The sequence below is a fragment of the Drosophila nasuta genome, chromosome 3 (assembly GCF_023558535.2).
Source record: "Drosophila nasuta strain 15112-1781.00 chromosome 3, ASM2355853v1, whole genome shotgun sequence".
Lineage (NCBI taxonomy): Eukaryota > Metazoa > Arthropoda > Insecta > Diptera > Drosophilidae > Drosophila > Drosophila nasuta.
In genome coordinates, this window is record NC_083457.1 from 25,777,371 (window position 1) to 25,802,591 (window position 25,221).

Here is a 25,221-nt window from a genome sequence, read left to right on the forward strand (position 1 = left end):
TTACCTCGATGGCAGAGTTGTGTAGATAATTTGATTGTAGATTGAAAGTAAACGCCTCGTTCCAGATGGGATTGGTGGGGTCATCGGACTTGGTAATGCTTGTCTTCTTCTTCTTAATGCGTTTGCCATTTTGAATAAGATAAATCTTAAATAATAAATTGTTACTCATTAAATGTTATTAATAAATTACAACCATCTGCACTTTACCTTGACATAAGGCTCTGTCAGCGTATCCAAGTTTCTTGCCTTCATTATGACAATGGTCAAGCGTTCCGCCTGTGGCAGATAGTTCAAAGAGCACAAGAGCTCAGGTCGATCCTCCTTGGGCTTTTTAGTGCGCAACAAATCGCCCCAGATCTGCGTAAACAATCCTTAGTTGAAGTATCTTATGTTAAGAAGAATTTAACTCACCTCAACTGATTTGGATAGATCGAGACCATCGACAGATATGCGCACTTCTCCAATGATGTCATTGTGCGAGTAGCGATCGTAGTCGAGCACCTGTAGAACCAATTCCTTACCCTGCAGTTGATCACGAGAAACCGGAAATTTGAAGTGCTGATCAAAGTAAGGATTGGATTCCCCACGATGTATGTGCGTCTGACGTTTGCGATTGTCCACATCAGGTTGTAGCATAAGGCGCACATAGGGATCCCGAAAGCCGCCCTCCTCAATGGGGCTCAGATTGTGTGCTTCAAGGGGGATTATTTCATTAATTATGTATTTCATAACTTTTATTTTATTACTAGCCATATTTAATCGAATGATATGATACGTGTGTTAATTTACACTAAGCGTTTATTAGCGATAAAACTGTAGCCTCTAGTCAGTGTAATTAGAACCTAATCGGATATGTGTATTCGATAAGCTTTTCACTTTTTGGTGTAGATTCCAGTGTATTTAATAGTTAATCGAATTAGCATATTCGATCGGTTCTCAAACACCATTCACTTGATGCCACAACGGACTTTATTAACGAACAGAAGCTGAGTTAAGACTTGTCATATAAATTCAATTTAGTGCTTGTGCTTGAGTTTTTATTTCACTATAAAGTGTTGTTTGATTAGGGTTTGATTTTTGAAAAACAAACAACAGACCTATTTCACTCTCAAATTTTGTAAGCTTTGTATTCTAAATGAACGCGTTGATCATTCAGCCTCTTAATGAATCAGGAGATATTTCCTATACTATGCGCCCAATAAAAATGAGCAAAGAGACATATAAACCTACAACTCAACTTTTAATGCTAATTGTCAATGTAAGATCGTGATTATAACTACAAATAAAGTAACACAGTGTCTTGCAGTCAAGCTCTCTCGACCAGAGGGTTTAAACAACTAATATAACTTACCTTCAATCAAGTGAACTGTCAAATCGAAGAGATGATAGTCGTATTTAACCCGTAGGTGCAGCCGACCTACTGCATGGCTAGTTCCCGGAGCCGTCAAGTAGACTGGTCCATCAGGCATACGATAGAGATCGGGCTGTAGGGCGCCGAGAGGCGAAGCGGGACCCACAGTTGGATCGACGCCAGGTTGAGCTCGCGGTGGTATCAGCAAGGGGGAGAGACAACGACCACCAGCCACTCCAATGCCACCAACACCGACGCCCTTGCAGCCCACAGAACCTCCAGCTGCACCCATCACCATGCTGCCGGATGATCCAACACCGACACCAGGTCCAGCACTGGCCAACGAGGCCAAACTGCTCTGAGAAGGACTTGGCGTTCGCAAGTCACTGACATCAGTGGAAGCCGGGCTGCCACAGCGTGCGTCCAGTGAAATCGTTCGCATGGGACTCGGCGAGCGAGCGAGGTGGTGGGGAAACGCCGGCTCACTGGGCAGCGAGCTGCGTCCATCGGGTCCAAAGGTGCGTATTTGGGGAGAAGAGCCACGATGTCCCTGCAGTGAAGGTAAACGACATTGCCATTAACACAATTAAAGTGTTTAAAGTGTGGCAACCAATGCTGGGAATTGGAGCACTTACCGACTGCCTGGACGGAGCGCTGTCCACACTGCTCTGGCTGGAGATGGAAGGCGTGCGCTGCAGACGCGGCGGAAAAGAGCGGCTCTGATGATGCAAGTGCAACGGGCTGTGGAATACCTCGGCGGGGCCCCGCATTACGTCCCCCGGCATCGGATGGTTGGGCACACCCGGAATGCCATGCAGCTGCGTGGGTGGTTGAATGGGTTGTGACTCCTTTGAAATGTTCACCTCCTAAAGGAAGCAGACAAAAAAACGAGGTATAATTAGCCAATTAGAAAAGCCAACGAGTTCGACTAGTTGAAGAGCACCTCTGAATCTGTGGGCAAGTCACAGCTATCGCTGACACTGCCAGCCGATACGCTGCCTATGCCGCTGGTGGTCGAGGTGACCGACGAAGCCGATGGCGGCGGTGTCATTGGCTGCGGTGGCGGTGGCGTCGTTGACGGCACACCATCGCTTCCGGGCAGCGTTGGAGCGCAACTGACACCGGCGCTGACACTGGCACTGCTCCCCTCGTCGGCCGAGTTGCGGTCAAGAGTTACGCGACGCACAGCACCGACGCGTTCCTTGGCCATGCGGGACCACGACTCGATGCGCTTGTGTGCCAGCCAGCAGGCTGCTGGACCTAGGCCACTCATTTTTGAACTATGTTAACACGCACTCTTTTTAACGTTTTTTTTATTGTTGTTGAATAGCGTTCACCGAAGTGTTGGCTTAATCTAGTCTCTAATTGGTCTGCCCTTAAAAGTAGACTATGATTTTGTTACTCATTTTGTGTTGAAGGCCACAGCCACGCGCATTTGTTAATCAGCTTAAATTAGGCACTAGCATATCATATATTGGAGTAGAGATATGCTAGAGTGCAATGACATCGCAATCACAATGATTAAGTTTCGTCGCCTCCAAATCGTATTAATTATACGCCATGGTAACCACACTGCCAAAAACCAAACTAGCTAACACTCCATTTCAGAGTGCCATCGACCAAAAGGTGGGCAGCTAATGCTTAATTATGGACTGTGGCCATAAATATGCAGACGAACACATAGTCATTTGCCAGCCTGAGTACATTTCGTTGCTCGGATCGATCGAAGGAGGCGAAACGGAGCAAAAGACGCCGAGGCATCAGCAGATGAAACGAGAATCCCCCAGAGAACTGCGCTCGCTAAGCAGCGTGTCGAAAGCGAAATGAAAATTCATTTGTAGTCACACCCAATCGTGGAATCCTACTTTGCTGTCCATGCCGCTGACGTTGCAAGGGGGATGACAATTGAAATGGCAGAACATAGAACACACAGAGGGTAAGAGAAAGAGAGAGAGAGAGAGAGCGGTCCAATACAAAAGTATACAAAAATGTATTTTCAAGTATTAAATAAATTAAATGAATTTAAGCACGTGTAGCAAATGACATCAAAACATACACCCAGAGAGAAAGAGAAAGAGGGAGAGTCAACTGAAGAGCAAAAGAAGAAGATACGGACAATGTGAATCAGAGACCAACCCTCAAATTAGTTCAGGATCATAAGAATACGTTTGTTAGCTGCTGAGTGCTGTGTGAGTAGCACTCGCAACAAATGAATATTCATGAGTTGTAATAAGGTTTGTTATTACAGAGCGTTGTGGTTTGAGAAAAGTATATTCAATTGAAGGAAGAGTTTGCTGACATACAAGAGTTACAGAGACTGGGAAGCCATGTGGACACAAGTTTATGTTTAATAATAAGCCAAACTCATAATTGCATTTGATGACACCTTCAAAGCAAATCCTTGTTATCCCTCGACTAATACAAATACACCCCCAGGACAGGATAAGAACTGCGAAAACATCAATTTGGTATCATTGAAATGCAGCCAACCGCACCGTTGCTAATTGACACCTAAACTGCAATCAAAGCGACAACGGCCAAGCCCATTTTTCAACGCCAATGCACAAGCATGACACCAACAACACACACACACACACCCAACCACACACATTCGCTGGCATATGCTTTGAAAATCTCTGCGAAATGCGGCAAAAACTAACGCAAAAGCAACCCAAAAATAAAGTGGAGAGTGGCGAACGTTGAACGGCGAACGGAAAGCAGTCCTTAAACGTACCCTCAACGCCCTTGTCATGGCGTAAAATTGCATGCAAAAGGCGTTTTAATAGCTTGGCATTTTTCGCAGCTATCATTGCCATATGAATGTCAACCCCCCTCTGAGAAACCAGAACCTACTACTCAACTGAACGGCCGGGGGTAGTTTGAGTCGAGTGGAGTGAAGTGGAGTGGAGTAAGGGCTTGCGGCACAATATCAAATTGAAATTTTCCACTTTGTTTAATTTGTTAAGCCTTGATTAATGGCATTTTCATTGTATTGCACTCCAGTTGAATTTGTGTCGTCGTCAGCCATTTGCAGCTACACGATTCTAGTATTCATTACAGATTAATGGACTGCACAACAAAACATTTGTGCAACATATTTTGCACATTAAAGTGATTACCCCAAAAAGTTTTTGTCGGTTACAAGTTGCAATGTAAATGTGATTGGAAAAGCTTCGTTGTGCTTATGCATTGAGGCATAAATCGCATCTTTTGGCCAGATACCAACCACAGCTTAGATGTTGTAATAACCTTTTTGGGGTTTAAAGTGCTCGAGTCAAACAAAGCTGCAACTGTGGCAGCCAACTGTAAATAATTAGTTCCGCAAAGTCATTGCAAGTAAATGCAAACTTCTTCCCCCACTCCCCCAGCTCTACCCTTGCCTGATTCCTTGGCATTCTGGCGTCCTTGCAACATTGCAACAACAGCTATAAAATAGAACAGCAAAGCTCACTTTACTGTCGCCCGCATGTGTATGCGTGAATGTGTTTAACTTCGAGTATCTGTATCTGTGTATGAGTCTGTGTGCTGCGTTGCACGACTCGTCGTGATGTGCTTGCGAGATTGAAGATTTAATGGGAATTCTGTTGGTTGGTCTTGCGGTTTACCAAAATCCTTAAATTGCATCTTCCGAGCTTCCTCCTCAAACATAACTCAACCAGCTTGCTATTATTATTATTATAATTACTTTGGTTCATAACATAACAAGTAAGAAAGCTACAGTCGAGTGTACTCGACTGTGAGATACCCGCTACCCATTTGGAATAAAAGAAATATATTTTGCGGTATTTTCTCAAAATATACCAAATATACTGCAAAAATACTAAAAAAAATATACCGAATGGTATATTTGGTATATAGACATAGTACCGTATTCAAAATATACCATAGACGGCACAATATACCAGATTGTCAGCCAAAGCAACTCAGACCCCTAGTAAGTAGGCGCTTTTGCCCATACAAAAGTATTTCTTTAATAACTTCGACAATTTTTATCTGATTGCAACCAAATTTTCAGAAATCATAACTACTATAGTTATTATTGTATATACCAAAATTCGGAACTCTAGCTTTAAAATTACGGCTGTTATTCGATTTTTTTGATTTGCGGGGGCGGAAGTGGGCGTGGCAAAAATTTGAAACAAACTTGATCTGCGTGCAAACATAACAAATGCTGTCGGAAAAAAAATTATAGCTCTATCTCTTATAGTCTCTGAGATCCAGTGTTTCATACGGACAGACGGACAGACACACAGACGGACAGACGGACATGGCTATATCGTCTCGGCTGTTGACGCTGATCAAGAATATATATACTTTATAGGGTCGGAGATGCCTCCTTCTACCTGTTACATACATTTCCTGCCGGCACAAAGTTATAATACCCTTCTACCCTATGGGTAGCGGGTATAAAAATAGCTAGGAGACAGTATTATTCGGAAATTTGACAATGTAATTATAATTCAAATGAATGCATTTGTTTATAGCTTTGAAGTGCCTTTTCCTAGAATAAACAATGCAAGTTTATTCATTTCGCAATGCTGCTTGCAACGTTCTTTTCTATTGCTTTAAAATGCATAAATGGAATATTATAAAATTCTATATTGAAGTGAAGCTTAAGGAAGGCGATGTCCCCAAGCAAAGTGCACAAAGAAATGTCAAATCCCCAAACACCTAATTACCTATTGCTACTTTTAATTTCTATAAAACTATCCAATAGGCTTTGAAAATTATTTCGTTCTGACTGAAGCTTGAAAGATTTATGTGTAAGTCATTTTAATTCAGTTTGCTTTTAACTTTTAGTTCGTCAGCATCAAAATTTTCTGATTTTATGTTAGCAGGTCGTCTGCTGTTTAGTTTATTTATTTTCATTTTATATTTAATTCCGTATTAATTATGTCGTTGCGTTTGGTTAATCAGCCGGCGAAAGCCGCATTGCGTATTAGTTCTGCTTTAATGTCGAGATCCACAAATCCAAAAAATATCACACTAATCCGCAGCATGTGCAAGAAGAGCGACAAGAAGACTGATGGAACATGCAAGAATGAAAAGTGTGGTCCATCTGGCGATAGTCAGTTCTTCGCTGGCTGCTTTAAAAGTATGCAAGACGAGTCTTTGAACTCGAAGTTAACTAATTACCAAATCTTTTATCATTTATAGCAACCCCAACGAAGCCTTGTCCTGAGAAGAAGCAGAAAGGAGGCCCCTGTAAGCAGGGCTGCAATGGCCGTTGCAAGCCAGGAAAATAGAGGCTAAGCACCAAACGACTTGCTGATATAAAATCTAAGTAAATAAGAAGATAATAAAAGAGCAACAAAACATTTTCAATTTGATTTGTGTGTCATTTTATAGAACATTCAGTTTTAAAAATAGCTGCTGAATAAAAAGAGGGCAACAAAATTCAATTTAAATTTCCAATTTCAAAATACTTGCGACATGCATTTAAGCTGTTGCTTTCAAATAACATTTCCCTGCTTTTTGCATTGGGGAGTAGGTGTCGACGTCCTTTAAAAAAAATGTTCAACGTCTGCTTGCAGAGAACCTCGAGCACAAGCATATTGTGTTCAGTTGTCTGTTGTGTTCAGTTGCCACTGCAACAAATGGCAATCCCCAGCGGAAATTTTAATCCTATTAGCAGAATAGTTGCTCTTGTTTCGTATTGTGGCCATTTTTCTAGTCAGTGTTGACGGGTGCCAGGCAGCTTTTGTCCTTGAGCTTGCTGTCCTACATACATATGTATATGTGCTCCATTCTGGTAATGTTATTTGCCATAAATGGAGATGGAATGAAAGCTGTTTGATTATATTCGCGCCTTGTTTCAGTTACCTCAATGTGTGTATGTGTGTGTGTTTGTGTGTACGTACAACCGCTTATGATGGATGTGGTATTGTTATCGCAACGACTTCAGCATTCAACTGACAAATGCAAATGCGCATTAGTGTCAACCAATCCGCATATCATAATATACAATATCAGTTGCCGGTGTGGGTGTAATCTCAGCAGTAGCAACAGCAGCAGCAGCAGTAAACCGAGCAACACAACAAAATAAAAGCCGTAAAAACAATTAGCAAACAAAGCGAAATTGGCTCGTCAACTTTTGACACACACGCACACAATGCGAGCAGAGCGCAAAACAAAAAAAGAATAGGCGATATATATAGTATAGAAGAGATATATGAGTAGGATGAGCAGGTTGGGCAGCAAAGGAACAGCAATAATGGCATCAGGCCAAGTTTCATTCAGCAGACGATAATACAGATCGGGCATTTCCGCTGCGTAAGTCCTCGTAATCTTATTTAAATAATTGCGGCACAACAACAGAGACCCAGGCACAGGCCCAGGCCCAGGCCCAGCACAAAACATAAAACATATACCACATAGCAAAGCCGTAAAATCCGTTCTGACCATGTCCGACAAAAGGCCAACACACAGGTACTATGGACCGTGGCCGGAAATTAAAATGCAAAACAGCAGCTCATTATACGCTTAACTACACATTGAAAACTCTCCAGTTGCAGTTGGAACACGTTCCTGAATTTGCTCCTTGCTCCTTGCAGCTCCTTTCAGCCTCTTGACCCAGTAGCATTTTCAATTTGAATTGTGCAGCTTGCACCAGAGGCTTAAACAAATTGTACGTGCATATAAAAGTGTTTATACACACTATAAATATTATATATGTATGTGCGCCAACAGAGGCAAAGCAGAATATGACTTTGAAATTGGCTTTTAAGTTAAATGGAAAAGAGCAGCAGCAGTAGTTATTTGCTACTGCTGCTGCTGCTTTTGTGTAGTCAAGTGCTAATGAAAAGCTTTATAAATTGAAAAATGCATTTCCATATTGCTGCAGCAATTGATCATTTGGTTGTGCAACAATTCATCGTATGTGCATTTGCTTTAATTTTTCAAAGCACACACACACACACACAGATAGAGTTCAAATGGCAACCGCAACCACAATAACAATAACACTATTAAAGCAGCAGGCATCAGAGAGCAGTCAAAGGTCCTGTTAATGCGCAGCAATATGGTGAGAATCGTGCAACACTTGTTGGTCTGGCCATATGGAATACTCGAATACGAATACGAGTACGAATACTGAAAGCCTGGACGGCGGAAAGGGCGGAAAGGGTTCGCCGATAATCCGTTCATCAAACGTCAATAGAGCTCTCATCGCTGTCTGTCAACTTGTTTACCAAGCATTCGAGCCCGAGCTCGTTCTCTGTGTGTTGTTGCGGCATGAGATCGCAACCAGACAGAGAGACAGACAGACAGACAGACGCAAAAACCAGGCATCCGACTCCGCAGGCTATAAATTAATCACCAATACAATGGAAATTGTGAGGCAGTTGCACTGATAGCTTTCCATTGTATGCAAGTTTACGTACTTGCTCGTAGTTTTCGTTTTCGATTTTGATTCGGTATTCGTATTCAAGTGAAATAAGCCTTGGGGCCACACACATTCCGACAAAAGATTTTCCTTAAATGTGTTTAATGCTATTTGGCATTCATAAGAAGTTCTATCTTCGAGTTTTCTTTCCAATCAGAGCTGACTTTGTCCTAGACTACTGCTGGTAAACTGATTGCGAAAAGGAATCTTTGCGGTTCGGATCAAAATAAATCAAAACAATGCGCATTTTTGGCAAATTCGCTGTGTGAAAAGCAAGCAACATAAGACTGCAAATGCATCGAGAGGATCGATAACACTTCAAAGGATGCTCCGGCTCTGGCAATTTGACCATTTAACCCTTTCCTTGCATTGCGAATTGCAGCAGCCATTGTATCAATCGGGCAAAACATCTATACATTTGCACTCATGCATTGGCTTGATCCGATTTGCGCATCCTTTATGCTGGCATTCTCACATACGAAAAACGTATCCTTGCCAGCAGCTAGGATTTGATAGAAGCGTTTTGTGTTTTGGGCACTGCGTCAATCTCGTTAGCAATCAATAGATCTATGGTAAACAAACAGTTCTGTTTATATTGAATCTATTTGCGTTTTTTTTCTCCAAGTTTTAGGGACAGAAACTGACTTCGAATATCAATCATCCAATACGTTGTGGAAAAAATATATGTATATTTTGTACTTTTAATACAAGGAATAAGGAAAACACTCATCTAAGTGTCTAAATATTACTTATATTACCCATAGGGTAATATAATAACTAATAATCTAATAGCAAATGTAGTTTTAAAGGGATACCCATGAACTTTGGTACATACAATATTAACTACGATATTCCTGAAAATATGGTTATTTAAGAAATAGTTGTGTATTCTTTGTCTGGTATATTGTGTACTCTGTGGTATATTTTAAATGAGGAATAGCCTCGATATACCAAATATAGATTTAGTTATATTTGAGCATATTTACGGTATAATTTTGGTATATTCTAAGAATATGGTTTTATTGAAAATGGGTAGCGGATAACTCACATTCGGGCACACCCGATTAAAGCTTTTTACTTGTTTATTTTTGTGCATAACTTAAAAGAAATTAAAACTAATAATTTATATTCAAATTATATTTTGTAAGCTTAGAGCTAATTGTTTGGTTATTCATCAATTACGCGTATTGTGCGCTTTTAATATGTTTTGAGTTTTGCGTTTTTTTTGCTGAAATGGCGTAATCGAAATGTGCCACTGCTTGCCACTTCGCCCACTATTGATTTCATTTGAATTCATATGTATAATCCCACAAACATGTGAATAACAATTCGCTGTATGGTATTTCTCTGTTTTGTTTCGACTTTATTATTGGTCAGCACGCAATGTGCTTTAATTGCATTTGCATATTGTACTCTGGCCATAAATGCATTACGCATATCCTTAGGCCATATGCGAGTACATATGGAGTGTGTCCTACATATGTACAAACATACATTCATATTTTTTATTGACATTTCTCACACAATGTTGTTATTGTTTATTGCTCTTTTAATTAATAGTCAGGATTATGGGCTGCCTTAACTCGATGACGTAACGAACGACCCAAACCAAAAAGAAACTTACTGCTTCCTGTGGTATTGCGAACCGAGAATTCAATTAAAAATTAACCAAACTAAATGCGTAACGGAAATCAAATAAGCTAATTGATCCCGCAGTGAAATGTTGCCACAGATTCCGGAGCGACGGGCTAATGCAGCAAGCGGCATAAATGTATCCGTCAGATACACAAACTTGTATCTATGCGATACAGACTGAAATGCACTTGTGCATGCGTGTGAAATCGTTTGAATGTGTGCGTGTTGTGTGTGCTTGCAAAATAAATTGAAATTTACGAGTGAACCTCAAAGCCAAATGGTAGCGAAAACATGTCGAAATGCATTCAGTACTCGTAAAACCAGCTGAGACTTATGGTAGAGATTGTATTTAACCTTAATGCACTCTCGAGCTAACATAAATCTTCAGGTATGCTTAGCACTGGAAATCATACTTCTAAAATATCACGATAAATTCTCGACGACAATTTTTATTAGCTAGCAAACTCTAATTGTAACAAATGCCTCACATTCAATCTCAAAGGTGCGCAGCATTGGGATTCTCTCTGCTGCTGATGCTGATACTGATTCTTACACGTGGCCACACGTTTTTTGCCTTTTGTGCCGTTTATTGTTATCATCATCAAATACTGAAATATTTTTCTATTTTCGTTCTAGTACTTTCAATTCACATAGTTTAGGGACTTTGCTTGACGACTGCTCAGCAGCAGCCTCAGTGAAGCCTTTTATGGGACTTTAATGCGTCGCGTGGGTGATCAACTTAAAGCTGCCATCTGAACAACAATAAACAGCTGCACTGGGACCTCACTGTCCCCATTTTTATCGTGCTCCACAGCAGCACTCCTTCGACTCTACTCCACGTTATCCTCATCGTCCTGCTGTTGGAAGCGCACGCACTTTTGTTGCTTCAACAAGCGAGTCAACATTGGAGGAGCCTCTGCGAAAAATTGTGCACTCGCATGATTCGTTATTCGTTATCTAAAAATAATTATATTAACTTTGCTTTTTGGTGCCGATGTCTGCTCTTGCCTGGCAGCCAAGCTGCCAAGCTGCCTAGCTTCCTAAAGGCCTTGTTGCTGCCTGTCTGCCAGCCTGACTGCTTGGGTACTTGGATACTGTGGATACGCAGGATAATCCTGCAATGAGTGCGCTCCCTTCGCTGTTGCTTAAAATTCAACTTGAAGCACCGCCTAGAGTCCTAGGGTTACAACCAATAGCCACAGGAGCAAGCAATGTGCATACTAAATATTTAAAGGCACTCGGCGAAGATGAGTTTAATTCAAGTCGAGTCAGAAAAGAGAAAACGACAGGCGCAAAGTCAATGCCAAAGCCAAAGACAGAGTCAAAGCAAAGAAGCGACAGATGAGAAAGCCGCTGAAAAAAAAAAACAAATTGAAAACTTTTACAGCCACGAGTAAGGAATACTTATGGATATAGAGGAGAAGGAACGAGGAGGAGTAGGAGGGTCTTGCGCAGTTTTGTGGCCGAATCGTTTGATATGCACATCCCGCCCATCTTTTTGGGGGCAACAGGCAAAAAAGGCTACACGGCTGACAGCGACTGATTGCCAAGAATTTCATCAAAATTCCTTAAATGCGAAACTACAATTTGAGAGCTGAACTACAGCTCTACAAGGATCTGAAAGTTGACGCAAAAGTGTAAATTTACCTACAACTTTCTTCGCATACACCAAAAAAAAACAATCAACAAATTGTTAAACAATAATTAATAATTAATAGAGCAATTGAAATAGAGCTGGAGGCGATATTAGCTTTCCCAATTAGCTTAAAATAAACAAACATATTTCGAGTACTTACACGGTCACACACACTGATACATATATAATTACTATGTATGCATGAGACACACATGTGTGCGTGGCATGTACGTGTTAGCACCTTGATTTGATTCCAGCTCTATGTTGTGTACACCTAAAGCGCACAACAACAAAGCAGAACAGAGCAGAACAGAACAGAGCAACAGTTTCGTCAGTCGTCAATTTTGACGCAGCCACAAAGACGACACACAGGAAAATCCATAAAACACCTTTCCGAATGTGCGAATGCGATTTGTCGAGGAAACTTTTGATACCTACTTGGGCGCTGGCCTCTAATCAAAATATGATACTTTGCTTACGACAACGACACATTGTCGTTGACAAACATTTAATTGGAGAGAGCCAAACACTTGAAATTATGCTCAATTATATTTTTGGGAACATTTTCGATTTTCAATTTTCAATGTTTTATACTCTGTTTTGTGTACAATATAATTTCCAGTAATTTAACTCGGATTCGGATTTTAAGCACGGACTCCGACACGGTTTCCTTTCCGTTCTACTCAAAGGAACTGCGCGCGTACTACTGAATTTGATTTTCAGCTTTCTCAGACACGACGACAATGGCGGCGACAGCGACGATAACGACGTCGAAGCTGGCACAACGCACAACAAGTTGCAAAATTCGAGTTGGACGAGGTCGACAGGAGCTACGTGCACGACGACGAGGACGAGGACGAGGACACGTCGGCTAGGGCGACATTGTTCGGCAATGGCAAAGCTTTTTGGCATTGAATTATGAGTTGGCAACTTCGAAAGCTTTTTCGCAACTTGTTGCCTAATCAGCTGTTGCGTCTTACCTGACGACTATTGAATACTTTTTTAAATCCCCCTTTCTAGCATATTGTTAATTTCTTTTTCAAATATTTCCATTATAGAATTGAATTTCACTCAACTGTTAATTTCAGTACCAAATTCAGTTTTGAAATTAATTACTCCTAAAGGAATAAAATAGTTTTTCTGACCAAAAAAATCAGTATCTAAACCCTTCCATTCCATTTGCTAGTGCATTGAACTTAACACACAGCTGCGAATGATTTTAGCGGCCACAAGGACAATCAATTAAAATGGTAGAAATTTCGAAAAAGCTCCAGGAGCTTTCACTGTCTTTGAAAATGCTTGCATATGTATATGTTTTTGTGTATGTGTGTGCGGCTTCACCTTGAAAGCAAACAAAAAGATAGAGCAAGATAGACTGATAGATAAAAGCTAGGGAGAGAAACAAATACAAATACGAGTACATATCAAAACACAAATACATACATGCATGTGTCTATGTATGCGTACATATTCGCATTCATTTACCGACGTTTAATCTGTCTGTATTTGTCAGCATGTCTGTCGCGTGTACTATTCGTACACACACATACACACAAACATTAAGAGATTCGTCGTACATTAGTATTGATGTACATTCTGTTGTGCAAAGCTCGAGTGCTTAAGTGTGAGTATACTAAATTTTGATTCAATTTTAATGGTCCCACAAAACTTAATTGGCAAATACCTTCGCTACTGAATGCCTTCAAATTCTCTTTTTATTCATGCTATGCACCTTTTCTTGAGTTTGTCTTCTCTGCTTTGTTTATCCATTCTGCCAAACCAAACGTACATAATAAGCATGCAGACAAAAAAGAGAAGTCAAAACACACTCTGTACCGAATGTACGAATACATGAGTAGTTCATACGTGTATGTTAGTATGTTATCGGGCCTTTTCGAGCTTATGCCCAACATGAGTGCAGCAAACAGCTTGTTGCTTATTGAAGCCACGCATCGCTTCTCTGCAACAAGTTACTCGAGCCACGTGCAGTTAGCAAACAGAGGTTGTTTTATTCACCTATATATTTTTCTCTGCTCTTTCTCATCATCTAGCAAAAGCTACCAGCAAATGGTTTGTTTCATTTTGGCTTTGTTATTTCTGCATTTCTCTTTGTGGAAAGAACAATTGACTTTGCCAATTTTTCTCAATTATTTGTTAATCCAAGCACAAGCACAACATGTAAATATTGCAATTCTAATTACAATAAATTATACATTAAAATAAAATCATATATCAAGAATACATTTATAAATGATTTCATCTTTTGTGGACATTAATTTCTAAGCCAACACTTTCCTCATTTCAAACAATCTTCTCCAGCTCATGAGCATATGTTAAAGTATGCACTGCAATATCATTGGCTGGCACTCTCTCCCGCTGTATAGTATTCAAGCCAGCATAGTTGTAGTTGCCATCTGCATCGAGTATCCATTTACGCCTTGCTGCCAAGCTGTTGAGCTCAGGTCCTGCAACCTTAAGACCGAGTCGCAATGCCGCCTGTTTCTGTGAGATCTTGTCATAGGACTTCTCCATGCACGAAGCAATCTCCTCACGAGCCGTCGTCACCATCAGATCCATAAAATTTGAGTACAACTCGGTAGGCATGGACTTTTTGGCCTGCAGTATCTTATTGTAGCGTCCCTCCATGAAGTAGTTCTCCAACGCTAAAACAGGCGAGATGAATGCATTCTGCAGCAACAAAGCCGACGGCAAACGCTCCAGTTCAATATGGAAATCGGCAATGCGATTTGTAGCTAGCAAATAGAGCAGATGCAGACCCATAAACTTGTGCATTTGAGGCGACGACTTCAGATACTTGTCATAGTCGTAGTAGTACATCTTCAGTTGTGTCATGTAACGTTCAAAGGCAGCGTTATCCTTCACCTTAATGCTGTACTCGATGGCAATCTCTAATAGCTCACGGGTCATGCTCAAGTCCTGTGTCTGCGTGGTAGGCAATGATCCTTGGGAGTTAACCGCTCCGAGTCCGATGCGAACCATTTCCAACTTTAGTGTATCCAGGAGCTGAGCACAACGGCTCAGATTCGGCGTGGTCTTTGCCCATTCGCTCTTCAGTTCCTTGTAGAAGTTCAGCATGATTTTAATTGCAATTGAACAGTAAATTTATAGTGATAATAATTTTACTTGCACAGTTGCTGTTGGAATGGGAAAATCGTGTGGTTTAACTATTGCTCACGGGATAATTGAAAATAACTTGAAGCAAAAAGCAGAGTCTACTTTGTTTTTATTATTATTGTATTCATATTTTGCAGTATCTCTCAAATATATTATTAAAGTACTGACTGAAGTTTCTTGAAAATCAATACTTGTTAGCATTAAAACAAAATCACAGAGCATAAGTTATTAATAATTCATTTAATCTTTTCAAAAATAATCATTGTTTACCTTCTTCGACAAAGGCGAACTTATTAAATTTTCATGCATGTGTACTTACATAAATACACAATTTACAAAGTCTTTTCAAAATATGTTTGAAACATTTATTGCCATCCATTTATGCCATTCTATGGCTAAAGGGTATGCATCAAATATAAGCAAGTAATATATAAACGTCCATTGCAAACATAAGTATTTAATGAAATTTCCACAGAATTTGTCGATTTGCTTTGCTATGTAACTGAGGGTTTGTTTTCTCTTAAGGTCGACGGCCTTTGAATCTTCGAGTAGCAGCCGTGACATTATTTTTCGAAGCTTGTTACATTTGGAAAAATTAAAAAAAAAATAACGTGAAAAGCCACCTCGTTGAGATTCCTTTTGGGGTGTGTGGGTGTAAATAAATCGCTTTTAAGCTCATTATATAATTGTAATCGAAGCACGTGCCTACCTAGATTTCTATATTTTTGATTTTTTTCATATTTCACAAAGCAAAACATTGATAGCGAAATACTTTTGCTGTGCTTCAACTTAGTTTCCATTAGTTTAGGCAAACATCTTAAGTCAAGCTATGTGCACACACATATGTGTCCACGTATCAATTACTCTCATGATGTATTCGGTCCTTAGACACGCGTCCATCCCAGCAGATTGTCGTCAAGGACAAAAGGCGCCTTAGCATATGCCACAGCCGAATAATCGTAATTAGATCGACATACTTGCAGGCACATTACCAGCAAGAAGCACCGAGAAACCAACTGTGCGTATGGAGATAGATGCCAGCAGATATTGTGCTACGGCTCCATATTCAGATACTATTATCCCAGCTGCTCCAGCTTCAGGATATTGCATAACGAAGCGGCAAATACTCATTTTAAACAGGCGCCACTCGCAACTAGGCGCCATGGAAATTAAAATGTGTCTGGCACCGCGTGGAGAGGCTACGTGGGGCCTACAGGAATCAATGTGACTCGTTAATTTGTTGCATGAATATATGCTGTGGCGACAAATACTAAACGTACGTGTGAATATAGAAGTATATCAGTGTTACCTAACAGGTCACGAAGGCTGTAATCAGGCAAGAAATGGAATCACAATGTTCAATGTACTTGAATATTGATTGTATTAACCTGATGACACAGGCAAACAGATAAATAAATATTCGCATTTATGAAACCGAGAAGCGAGAAGAAAAATATTCGCTTCGTAGTATTGACAAAAGGAAACAGAAGCTAAAGTCAATACAATTGTGAATAACAAACATTTTTTACGAATAATCAATTCGTGGTGTATTTTTAAAACCTATTCCAAACGAAGCCTCTGCTCACAGGAAAATTAATAAAATATTTCAAATATAATTAATTACATTTAGAGGACCTATTCTATAACAAAATTTATAAAGAATTTATCCTCAGATGTGTTGATGATTTTGATGTCTCTTAGTATAGAAATGTTATTAAGTAGTGATACAAAATTAATTTTGTAATATTTATTTAAATATTTGAATCGTAGAAAATAACCAAAATGGTGACTCCAACAAGTGCGTAATATTCGTATAACAGTTGGCAAAAAAGCTGCGGCAGTGAAAGCTTTCAAAGCAAAGGAAGTCGTAGAAGTGCAAATAAGCTTTGTGTATAGAGCTTATTTAAACTTCCGGGTCGACTTTTAAGCTTTATCGAGTTAAGAGGCAATTTAAAAGCAGTGTAGTTAAAATTACATTCTCTATGCATTTCCCAGTAGTTGAAATCAAAAAAAACTGCAACTACAAAAGTATAACCATTAAAGCAGAAACTCACATTCAAATTATACACTTGAGACCACAACCGATGCACGGCAGGACACTTCTACGGCGACAGACTGTCTGGGCAGGACGAGACTGCGCAGTGCGCACCTGACGAATTCAAAAAGTATGCACTCCCAGGTAGACTTCAATACTGTTTTGGGCAATTTTCTATAGAATTTCTCGTTGCACACAGATATAACAATGCGTCGGCTAATGATCTTCTAACAAGGCACTGGGAATGCCCAGATGTGAAGGACTACAGGTAATATATGTATGTAGTAGACGGCGTAGCTAACAACCTTGCACCGTTTCATTCATAAAACGAGCGAGAAAATGTTTGTAAAAACTTGTACCTTAGACTTTCCCATTTTCGAATCTCAAATGAACGCGCGAAAACACTTCAAACTGAAGAGGTTTTGCACTTGAGTTTGTATTCATTCATGAAGTGCTGGTGCTTTTGTTCTTAAAGGACTTTCTGAAAGCGAATTCTGCACACAGCGGGCGTTAAAACAGGCATGAATTCTGAACATCTGGATATTAAAATTAGTGAAGAGAGATAGCGATGGGAATAGAAAGAGAGCAGAAGCGTTGAACTATTTCTGAGACATTGACAATAATTTTAAAATATTTCTGAAAATTGTTGTGAGTATAAAACATTGAAATAAAACTTTACTATTTCTCAAATATTTAACATTCATTGCCATAAACTCAACGGAATTTTAAAACTAAACTCCAAAGAGGCTAGATCTTTTCTGTCGCTCAAGCAGTCATCGTTATTGCCTAATTTTCTTTGCTACATCAATAGTAAATTTTATCTACATTTATCGATCACTTGTGTGTATTTCAATTGATATGAAATTCACAGTATCTCTTCTGCTACGACTAGAAACAGCACACGTTTGATGATTTTGCAAAAAGCAGAAAAAGTACACAACAGGAGTCAACACCACTTACCTGAGCACTTGAGTCTCAAGAGCTAGATCTTGAGCTCAAGTGGGCGCATACTTGAAACACCATGGCAACTTTTTGTGCACGCCACTGATAACGATCGAGCGATCTTGCCAAGCTACCTGAAGCGAATTTTACAAGAATAGCTCAGTGGAAAAGAACTGGGAAATTCTGTTTAAAACCGCCGACTGTGCCATTTACCCCTCGAGAAGGCGACCCGTAGGGGCGTAGGTGCAATTGCGTTTATTAGCACCGCACCCCTGGCCTCATTCATCTCGGAATGTTCACAATGGAACCTGGAATACGTTTGCCCTACGCACATTCATTGAAGAATCGATGTCAATTGTCGACTCTTGTTTGAATGCAACTGAATGAGTTTTGTGCCACGCAGGTTTCGTTTAGGCCTTCTTGGCATCTTCTAACATTTTTTTACGCTAACGATAAACATCTGAGTTGACCGATTTCAAGGGCCAACTCTTCGTTACATTTAGTAATTTTCATTTCGGTTTTTTTGCGCTCAATTTGTTAATTGCCGTTAGGTTGACATTCTAAAGTGCCGTGGGAATGAGAGACATGATGGCGCAAATATTTGATTAATTATCAATGCAATGATTATGCAACTTTCTTTAGCATTATGCTTTATTCTTGTGGTTTGCACCGCAGACCACACAAATTGGTTGCCGCTAGAGTCGAAAGATAGCGATAGGTAGAGAAGTTCGGCTTGTTGCCAAATTTCTATCGCATTGCTTACTAAATTGATCTAAATGGCATTCATATATCAGACATCACCAACTAATTTCGAAAAGCCTTTCAAAAACTACAGCTCTATCCGTACATTTAAAACGCCTGTCAGCTTAACGCAAGAACGAACTACATTTGTGCGAAAACATTTGAGAAGTGTGCAAATTAAATCTGACAAATTTCCGGCACATTCAACTATTCGTCTGCCTTTTCCTGGACATCATTTTCTAGGCAATGCGATTAACGGCAATGCTTTATTTGTTCGCATTTCAAACAATTTTCTCCAGCTCATGGGTATAGGTTAATGTATGCACTGCAATATCATTGGCTGGCTTTATTTCTCTATGTCTAGCATTCAAGCCAGCATAGTTATAATAGCTATCCGAATCGGGTGTCCATTTACGCCTTGCCGCCAAACTACTGATCTCAGCTCCTTTTACTTCAGGAGCGAGTCTGCTTCTGTGAGATCATTTTCTGTGATCCATTTTACAAAATTAACAATAATACTATAGAAAATAAAATTAAAGCTAACTATCGCAACGAGCACTAGCAACAAGCTCTAATATTCCATTTTTAACGATGCAATTTCCTCTAGTAGTCACCATCTGGATCTGATCTAAAGCGAAATACAGATCGATAGGCATGGATTTCTTGAGTATCTTAGGCAGCTGCAGGAATATGCTCAAGGCCTGCATCTGAGTGGTGCTGCTTGGGAGACAACTTCACCGTATCGGATGCGATACATATAACAATTTAGTGTATTCAGCAGCTGGGCACAAATGCTTACATAGATTCTGCGCGATCTTTACATACTCGCTCTTTGGCTCATTTTAGAAGTTTAGGTTCAATTTTAATGCAATGATGAATAGTATATTTATAAATATACTTCCAGAGTTGAGATTGGAATACGAAAGTCTTTTAGACTTTCAGGACTAGTAGAAGTAACTTGATTCAAAAAACAGAGTCTTTTTGTTTTGCATTTCTATAGTATTTATTTATATTACAACTAAGCTTAGTCTATGATCGCAACAACTTAGAACTACTGTACAAATAACGTGCTAAAGTCTCGGCGAATTCTACGCACTGATCTTGATCGTTGGTGAAGTCTGTGGGCTGCTGGAGTTGGCTGAGAGATTGAAAGTGGGACTCTCGGAGCCGCCCTTCTTCTGCTTGACGCGACGGTTCTGGAACCAGATCTTCACCTGCTTCTCCGACAGACGCAGCCGATTGGCAATCTCGATTCTGCGCAGACGGGACAAATACGCATTGTGCGAGAACTCACGCTCCAGCTCCAAGAGTTGAGTGCTGGTGAAGGCGGTGCGAATGCGTTTGCTGGAGTCGGCATAGTCATTGATCAGCGGTGTAATGTCCACGGCGGGAGTCGCTTGTGTTTTGATTGGTGAACTGGCTGGCGAGCAGGAGGATTCGTGTTTGAAGCGTTTGCCTTGCGGCTCATCAGGATTGGCGAAATCCAACGAGGCGCTGGAAGATGCCGACGGTGAAGTGCAGAAGGCACCGGCATCAGGAAGCGGCAGACCGTAGACAGCTGATGATGGCATTGCCGGCAATGGCAGCTGTGCACTCACACCATGTGCAATGGCATTGGCGGAGAGCGGCGGCGATGGATAGCAATCCTCATAGTTGATCAGGCTGCTCGACTTGCGTTTCGTTGCGAAGAATTGTGCATAAGGATGGTAGAGGGAGGCGTGTGGCTGTTGAAGTACGGCGGCAGCAGCTGCAGCCGCTGCTTGTTGCTGTTGTTGATGCTGCTGTTGCTGTTGTTGTTGCTGCTGCTGTTGCTGGATGCCCAGGGAGAAGAGGTAGCTGCCCACATAGCTGGCTGGATACGGCAACATGGGAATGCCTGGAAGCATGGCAGCTGCTGCGGCTGTGGCAGCCACGGCGGCGGCGGCTGTGGCACTGGCTGCAGTTGGAGAACCAATTGATTCCTTGTTTGATGGCATATCGCTGAGTAGTGAGTCCATGAGGAATGAGCGCGACATTTTTGCTGTAGCTGAGTTGAGATTGAGGTTACGTTGGGATGAGCACCTAACACGATCGCTGACGGAGTGTGACTGGTTTGCTGTTGAGCTCTGCTCTTCACTTTATATAGACAGCGGCGGTTTTAGGGGTTGTTTCTGCACCACCCTTAACGCTGAGAGTTGAGACAGCTTCGCAGCCGCAGGCTGGTGCGAGCGAGTGAGCGAAACAACCCTCGAGTTTGCTCTATGCATTCTGCTCTAAGCATCACCATTTACATTTCGTCTTCCTCAAATGGCAGCAACTGTAGCCACTTAAGCTCCGCCCTTGGCACAAAGATCACTCACAATGGCAGGTATTTTGGAAGTGTATTTGTTGGTATAGTAGCTGTATGTGTGTGAATCTCTTTATGAATGGCATTGCAAAGAAATCGCGGAAAAAATTAAAGATTTTGCGCATCTTGAGCTACTTAATATTTATACACTTTTTTATTAAATAATGTTTACAGCATTAAAGTTTTCATGCGGCTTCATCCATGTTTCCTTATTAAGTTTTCAACATAAATTTGTTTTGCCATTTGTAGTTACAGCTTTAAAATTTACGATCTGTTGCTACCCTCTAGCTCCTACAATTTAAGCACTACATTGATATTCCACTCAGCTTGTATTTATCGATTTAAACAGATTGTTGAATATTATACTTTCAAGTCTAGAGATTATTAATTATTTACTCGCTTAACATTTATAAAAAGAAATCCAGGTTATTCAAATAATTTATTTTATTTTACTTTTTTCAATTTGACAGTCTATCAGGAAATCATGTCAGATGTCGTTTGACTAAATATAAATATACTTTATACTTAGTTGCAACATTAAAAGTTTATTTGAGAACGCATACTACTTCGAATTGATCAAGAAACTTTAGGCAATTTGTATAGAATTTAACATTAAATATTAAAGGAATCTCTGCAGAATATTTAATATAATTTGGCATTAAATATTTAAGGAATCTCTGTAGAATATTCAAAGAATTTAGAAGCAATATTCACCGCCAAGAGACCAAAGCATTTGAATGCCAATTTCATGGCTTCAATGGCTGCAACGATTTGTCCTCTTAACGCATTGTCAACTTTCTGTGAGCACCTTAACATGTTTTTATTGATGCATTATCTGTGTTGTATGTGCGAGTGTGTGAGTGTTTGTGTGTCTATGTCTGACTGCCAAATCGGTTAACAATGCTTGGGACATGCATCAACTGATCCCATTCAGCTTCGACCTCTTGCCATTCATATGCGAAGCATGTTGCGTCTTTGTGCCTGGCCAGACATTGCGTCGCCTCACCTCAGCTCAGTTCGACCTGAGTTGAGTTCGAGTTGAGCTGGAGACCGAGTTTTTGGGTTACATTACACGGAATTATGGCGGCAGTTTTATCGTTTGTTAACTGACTTTAAGGATTTGCCTGTAATTGTCCTTTTCACGCCATTGTGATGATGTGTGCGTAATGCCAAGGTGTCTGCCAGGCTGCTCCTTTTGTCCCTGTATGTGTGTTTTGTCAATGATATTTTATCATATGTTAAGTGGCTATAAAACTCGACACAATTGCTGACATTAATTGTTGTCGCAACTCTCACAAAGTCACAAAGTAGTTTCAGACACATTGTTGAATGCAGTTGCATAAGTGATTTTCGATCTATCGCCTTCTACTTCTTGGGCAACATTATTGTTGATTTTGGCTTCTGGCTAATTGCTGGGAGCATCGTAATTGTAATATATGTAGCATGCAAGGGCCAAGAAGTAACCTGGTGGCAGCTGCCGTTGATGCCACCTTCGATTTTGGATTTTTGCACCAGATTTTTGCTCATGGGCGTTGCATTGGCCGCGTGCTTGGCAAACTGCAACTGGACCTGAGCCAATTGTAAGTGCCTTTTGTAATTGTATTCAGAGAAGTGCTACGGCTCACCTTTGACCACACTCGTGTTTTATTTTGTTTTTTGTGTGTATTTTCTTCGTTTTTATACGCTCGATTTAACTGGGCATTGTTGGGAGTTCTTAAACTCGAGTAGATCGTGCTGTTCATTCAGTCTGTTTTCTTGAGCAATAAAAGGCAAATATCAATATACAAATCGAACTGCATTCGCCACGTGTGCAAGACTTTTCTTTTATTGTGTCTTACGCAGAAACTTCATTCAAAAATCTGCAGTGGTTTCCTGCTGAGCAAACTGGAATCCAAAAAGATACAAAGATGGCAATTACGTATGTATCTATGTATCTTTAAGCTCTCCCCTTCGGAGTGTGCATTCGAGTGCGCAATTTACTTTTAATTGTGAACAAAAGTCTGATAAACGCTAAACAAATGAAAGCTGAGAGAAACAAAGTATCGCCATGGATTCAGGCAACGACCAGTCCATTGGCAAACCGGATTCCTAACTGCCATCCAACAAAGGGATGTGCGCTTAATGGCGGCCATGGAATCACCACCACCACCATAAGTAGCAACAGCATCTATAGCACCACTATCACCACCATGAGATTTAAAAATGTACGAGTACTTAGCTTATGAGACTTGAGTTTCTGCTGCTGTTTGTTGGGTTCATCATTTATTGACATTAATTGGTTGTGACATTTGCATTTGACTGATTGTTATAGTTGCCATTGTTAATAAGTACGACGAGCAGTCAAAGGAAATGCCGGTCCTTGGATCGTGGATCGGGGTTTGTTTGGCCCCAGGGAGAAACAGAAAAACACTCGTTGTTGTTGTTGTTGATTTAACAAATATGACTTCATTATAGCTGAAGCAGGCTTATGAATAAATTATGAATGAGCTTTGCCACCACTAAACGATTTACGTTTGGGTTACGATTGCGTGTTATTTTTGAGTCATCAGACCTCGGGCAATAAATGAGTGTGTGCGGTCTAAGTATTTTGTGAAATATTAAGGACATTTACGATTCATACATTTCTACTATAAACACAGACTCTGGGCCATTGAAAAAATATATCAAAGTGGCCTACCGACAGTTTTTTGGGACTCGAGAAAAAATTGAAAAACAAATATATAATGCCAACTTTGTACTTTGTATTCGCAGCACATTCATGAATGAAAGTCAGTGCTGCACAAAGGGAACTTCAACTATTGTGCTGCACTTGGTCATTGTACAGAGCTGCGAGCACTTGCAGTGATCTGCAGATGTCTTTGTGCCCGGCCATTCATACACACCGAATGTCCTTTGTGTCCCGGCCCAGGTAACAGCGTACTCTCTGGCATTCCACTCCATCTTTTATATCGAGCTATTTTTTAGTGGTCAACGGACCACGTGGACCATCGTCGTGAACGTGGTCAAGGACAGCACAATTAATCAGTGCACTGTTTTGTTGTTTCCTTGTTGTGGTCAATATTGTGGCTAGTTGAGAGAGGCACAGAGGGAGTATACCATTTGAGTGGGGGATGCAATTAAAAACACTTGAAATACTTGACCGCTAATCAAATTATACGAGTTTTATTTTTGTACAACAAACACACACTCGATCCACTTATCGCCCTTGCCACCACCTCTTGACTCATGTCAACATATTCAGCCAGTTAATAAAATCAACATTTAAAATCATCAAATGGTTCCCTTTCCCTTCTTTTCGTTGCCCTTCCCTTCCATTCTCGAGTAGAGGAAAAGCGCGCGCGTTCTTTCAGGCAGCCGTCGGATTGTGCGCAGAAGCACCCGCTTCTTGTGTTGCGGCACGGGCTGATGGATGCGATTGAATGTTGCAACCCCAAAAGCAGTCGACTGTATAATGATGCGTATTGGATACGGCTACCTTATAAATATGAAATTGACAGCCAGACGAGGGAAATCGTCTACACCCTTTTGCATTCGTTATTCTCATACGAGGACTCAGAATCAAACTCGTATGTCAAACGCCATTATTTGTCAGTAGTTACATTTGTTTCTTTCGTCGAATTTTGTGGTCTTTTGTGATATTTATGATTTGGAAATTGATAAACAGAACTGCGGCACACAAAACAATCAAACCATTCGCATTGTACATATCTAAGTAAATATAAAAGTGTGCATACAACTAAAAATGAATACTTTTAAAATGGCAGATAAATCAAGCTAAAATAATTATTCAGCTGTAGGCTTGTCGTCTGCCAAATATTTGATAAACCTTTAAAGTCTATTTGCAGATTTTTTTTACTATTAACAATTTTATTTATGCGATTAATTAGTAAATGCTTTAATCACAAATAAAATAAAATAAATATTTTGGTCTTATTATTGTCATCATATTTGACAACCATTTGTTTTAACATAATATAAATAACATATTTTATGAAAAAGTAAACAGTGAAAAAAGCAAGGGAATAAAATAATCACA

The 25,221-nt window shown here is 40.3% G+C and overlaps 3 protein-coding genes and 1 long non-coding RNA gene across 6 annotated transcripts in view; 1 reads left to right on the plus strand and 3 right to left on the minus strand.

The window, feature by feature from the left end:
* Positions 1 to 25,221, minus strand: part of LOC132793584 (synaptotagmin-5) — a 34,077-nt gene that overhangs the window by 1,619 nt on the left and 7,237 nt on the right. The window contains exons 1-7 of one of the 3 annotated variants that reach the window (XM_060803582.1): positions 12,445 to 12,697; positions 2,295 to 2,738; positions 1,987 to 2,217; positions 1,352 to 1,901; positions 412 to 692; positions 208 to 357; positions 5 to 145 (exon numbers count right to left, since the gene is read on the minus strand). In XM_060803582.1, coding sequence (XP_060659565.1) covers positions 5 to 145; positions 208 to 357; positions 412 to 692; positions 1,352 to 1,901; positions 1,987 to 2,217; positions 2,295 to 2,624 — 1,683 coding nt within the window. In that variant the 5' untranslated portion in view covers positions 2,625 to 2,738; positions 12,445 to 12,697. Of the gene's footprint in view, positions 1 to 4; positions 146 to 207; positions 358 to 411; positions 693 to 1,351; positions 1,902 to 1,986; positions 2,218 to 2,294; positions 2,739 to 12,444; positions 12,698 to 25,221 lie in introns of those variants that run through there. The other 2 variants (XM_060803583.1, XM_060803584.1) reach the window with 2 other exon arrangements.
* Positions 14,186 to 15,229, minus strand: LOC132789918 (26S proteasome non-ATPase regulatory subunit 8). The gene has a single exon (XM_060798256.1). It carries the CDS (start codon positions 15,100 to 15,102, stop codon positions 14,308 to 14,310), a length of 795 nt encoding a protein of 264 aa, XP_060654239.1. The 5' UTR covers positions 15,103 to 15,229; the 3' UTR covers positions 14,186 to 14,307.
* Positions 15,297 to 15,724, plus strand: LOC132789919 (uncharacterized). The gene is made up of 2 exons (XR_009632754.1): positions 15,297 to 15,564; positions 15,617 to 15,724. It is a non-coding gene; the product is annotated as an uncharacterized LOC132789919 (long non-coding RNA).
* Positions 19,930 to 20,954, minus strand: LOC132791190 (homeobox protein Hox-B4). The gene has a single exon (XM_060800024.1). The coding sequence runs from the start codon at positions 20,872 to 20,874 to the stop codon at positions 19,948 to 19,950; it is 927 nt and encodes a 308-aa protein (XP_060656007.1). The 5' UTR covers positions 20,875 to 20,954; the 3' UTR covers positions 19,930 to 19,947.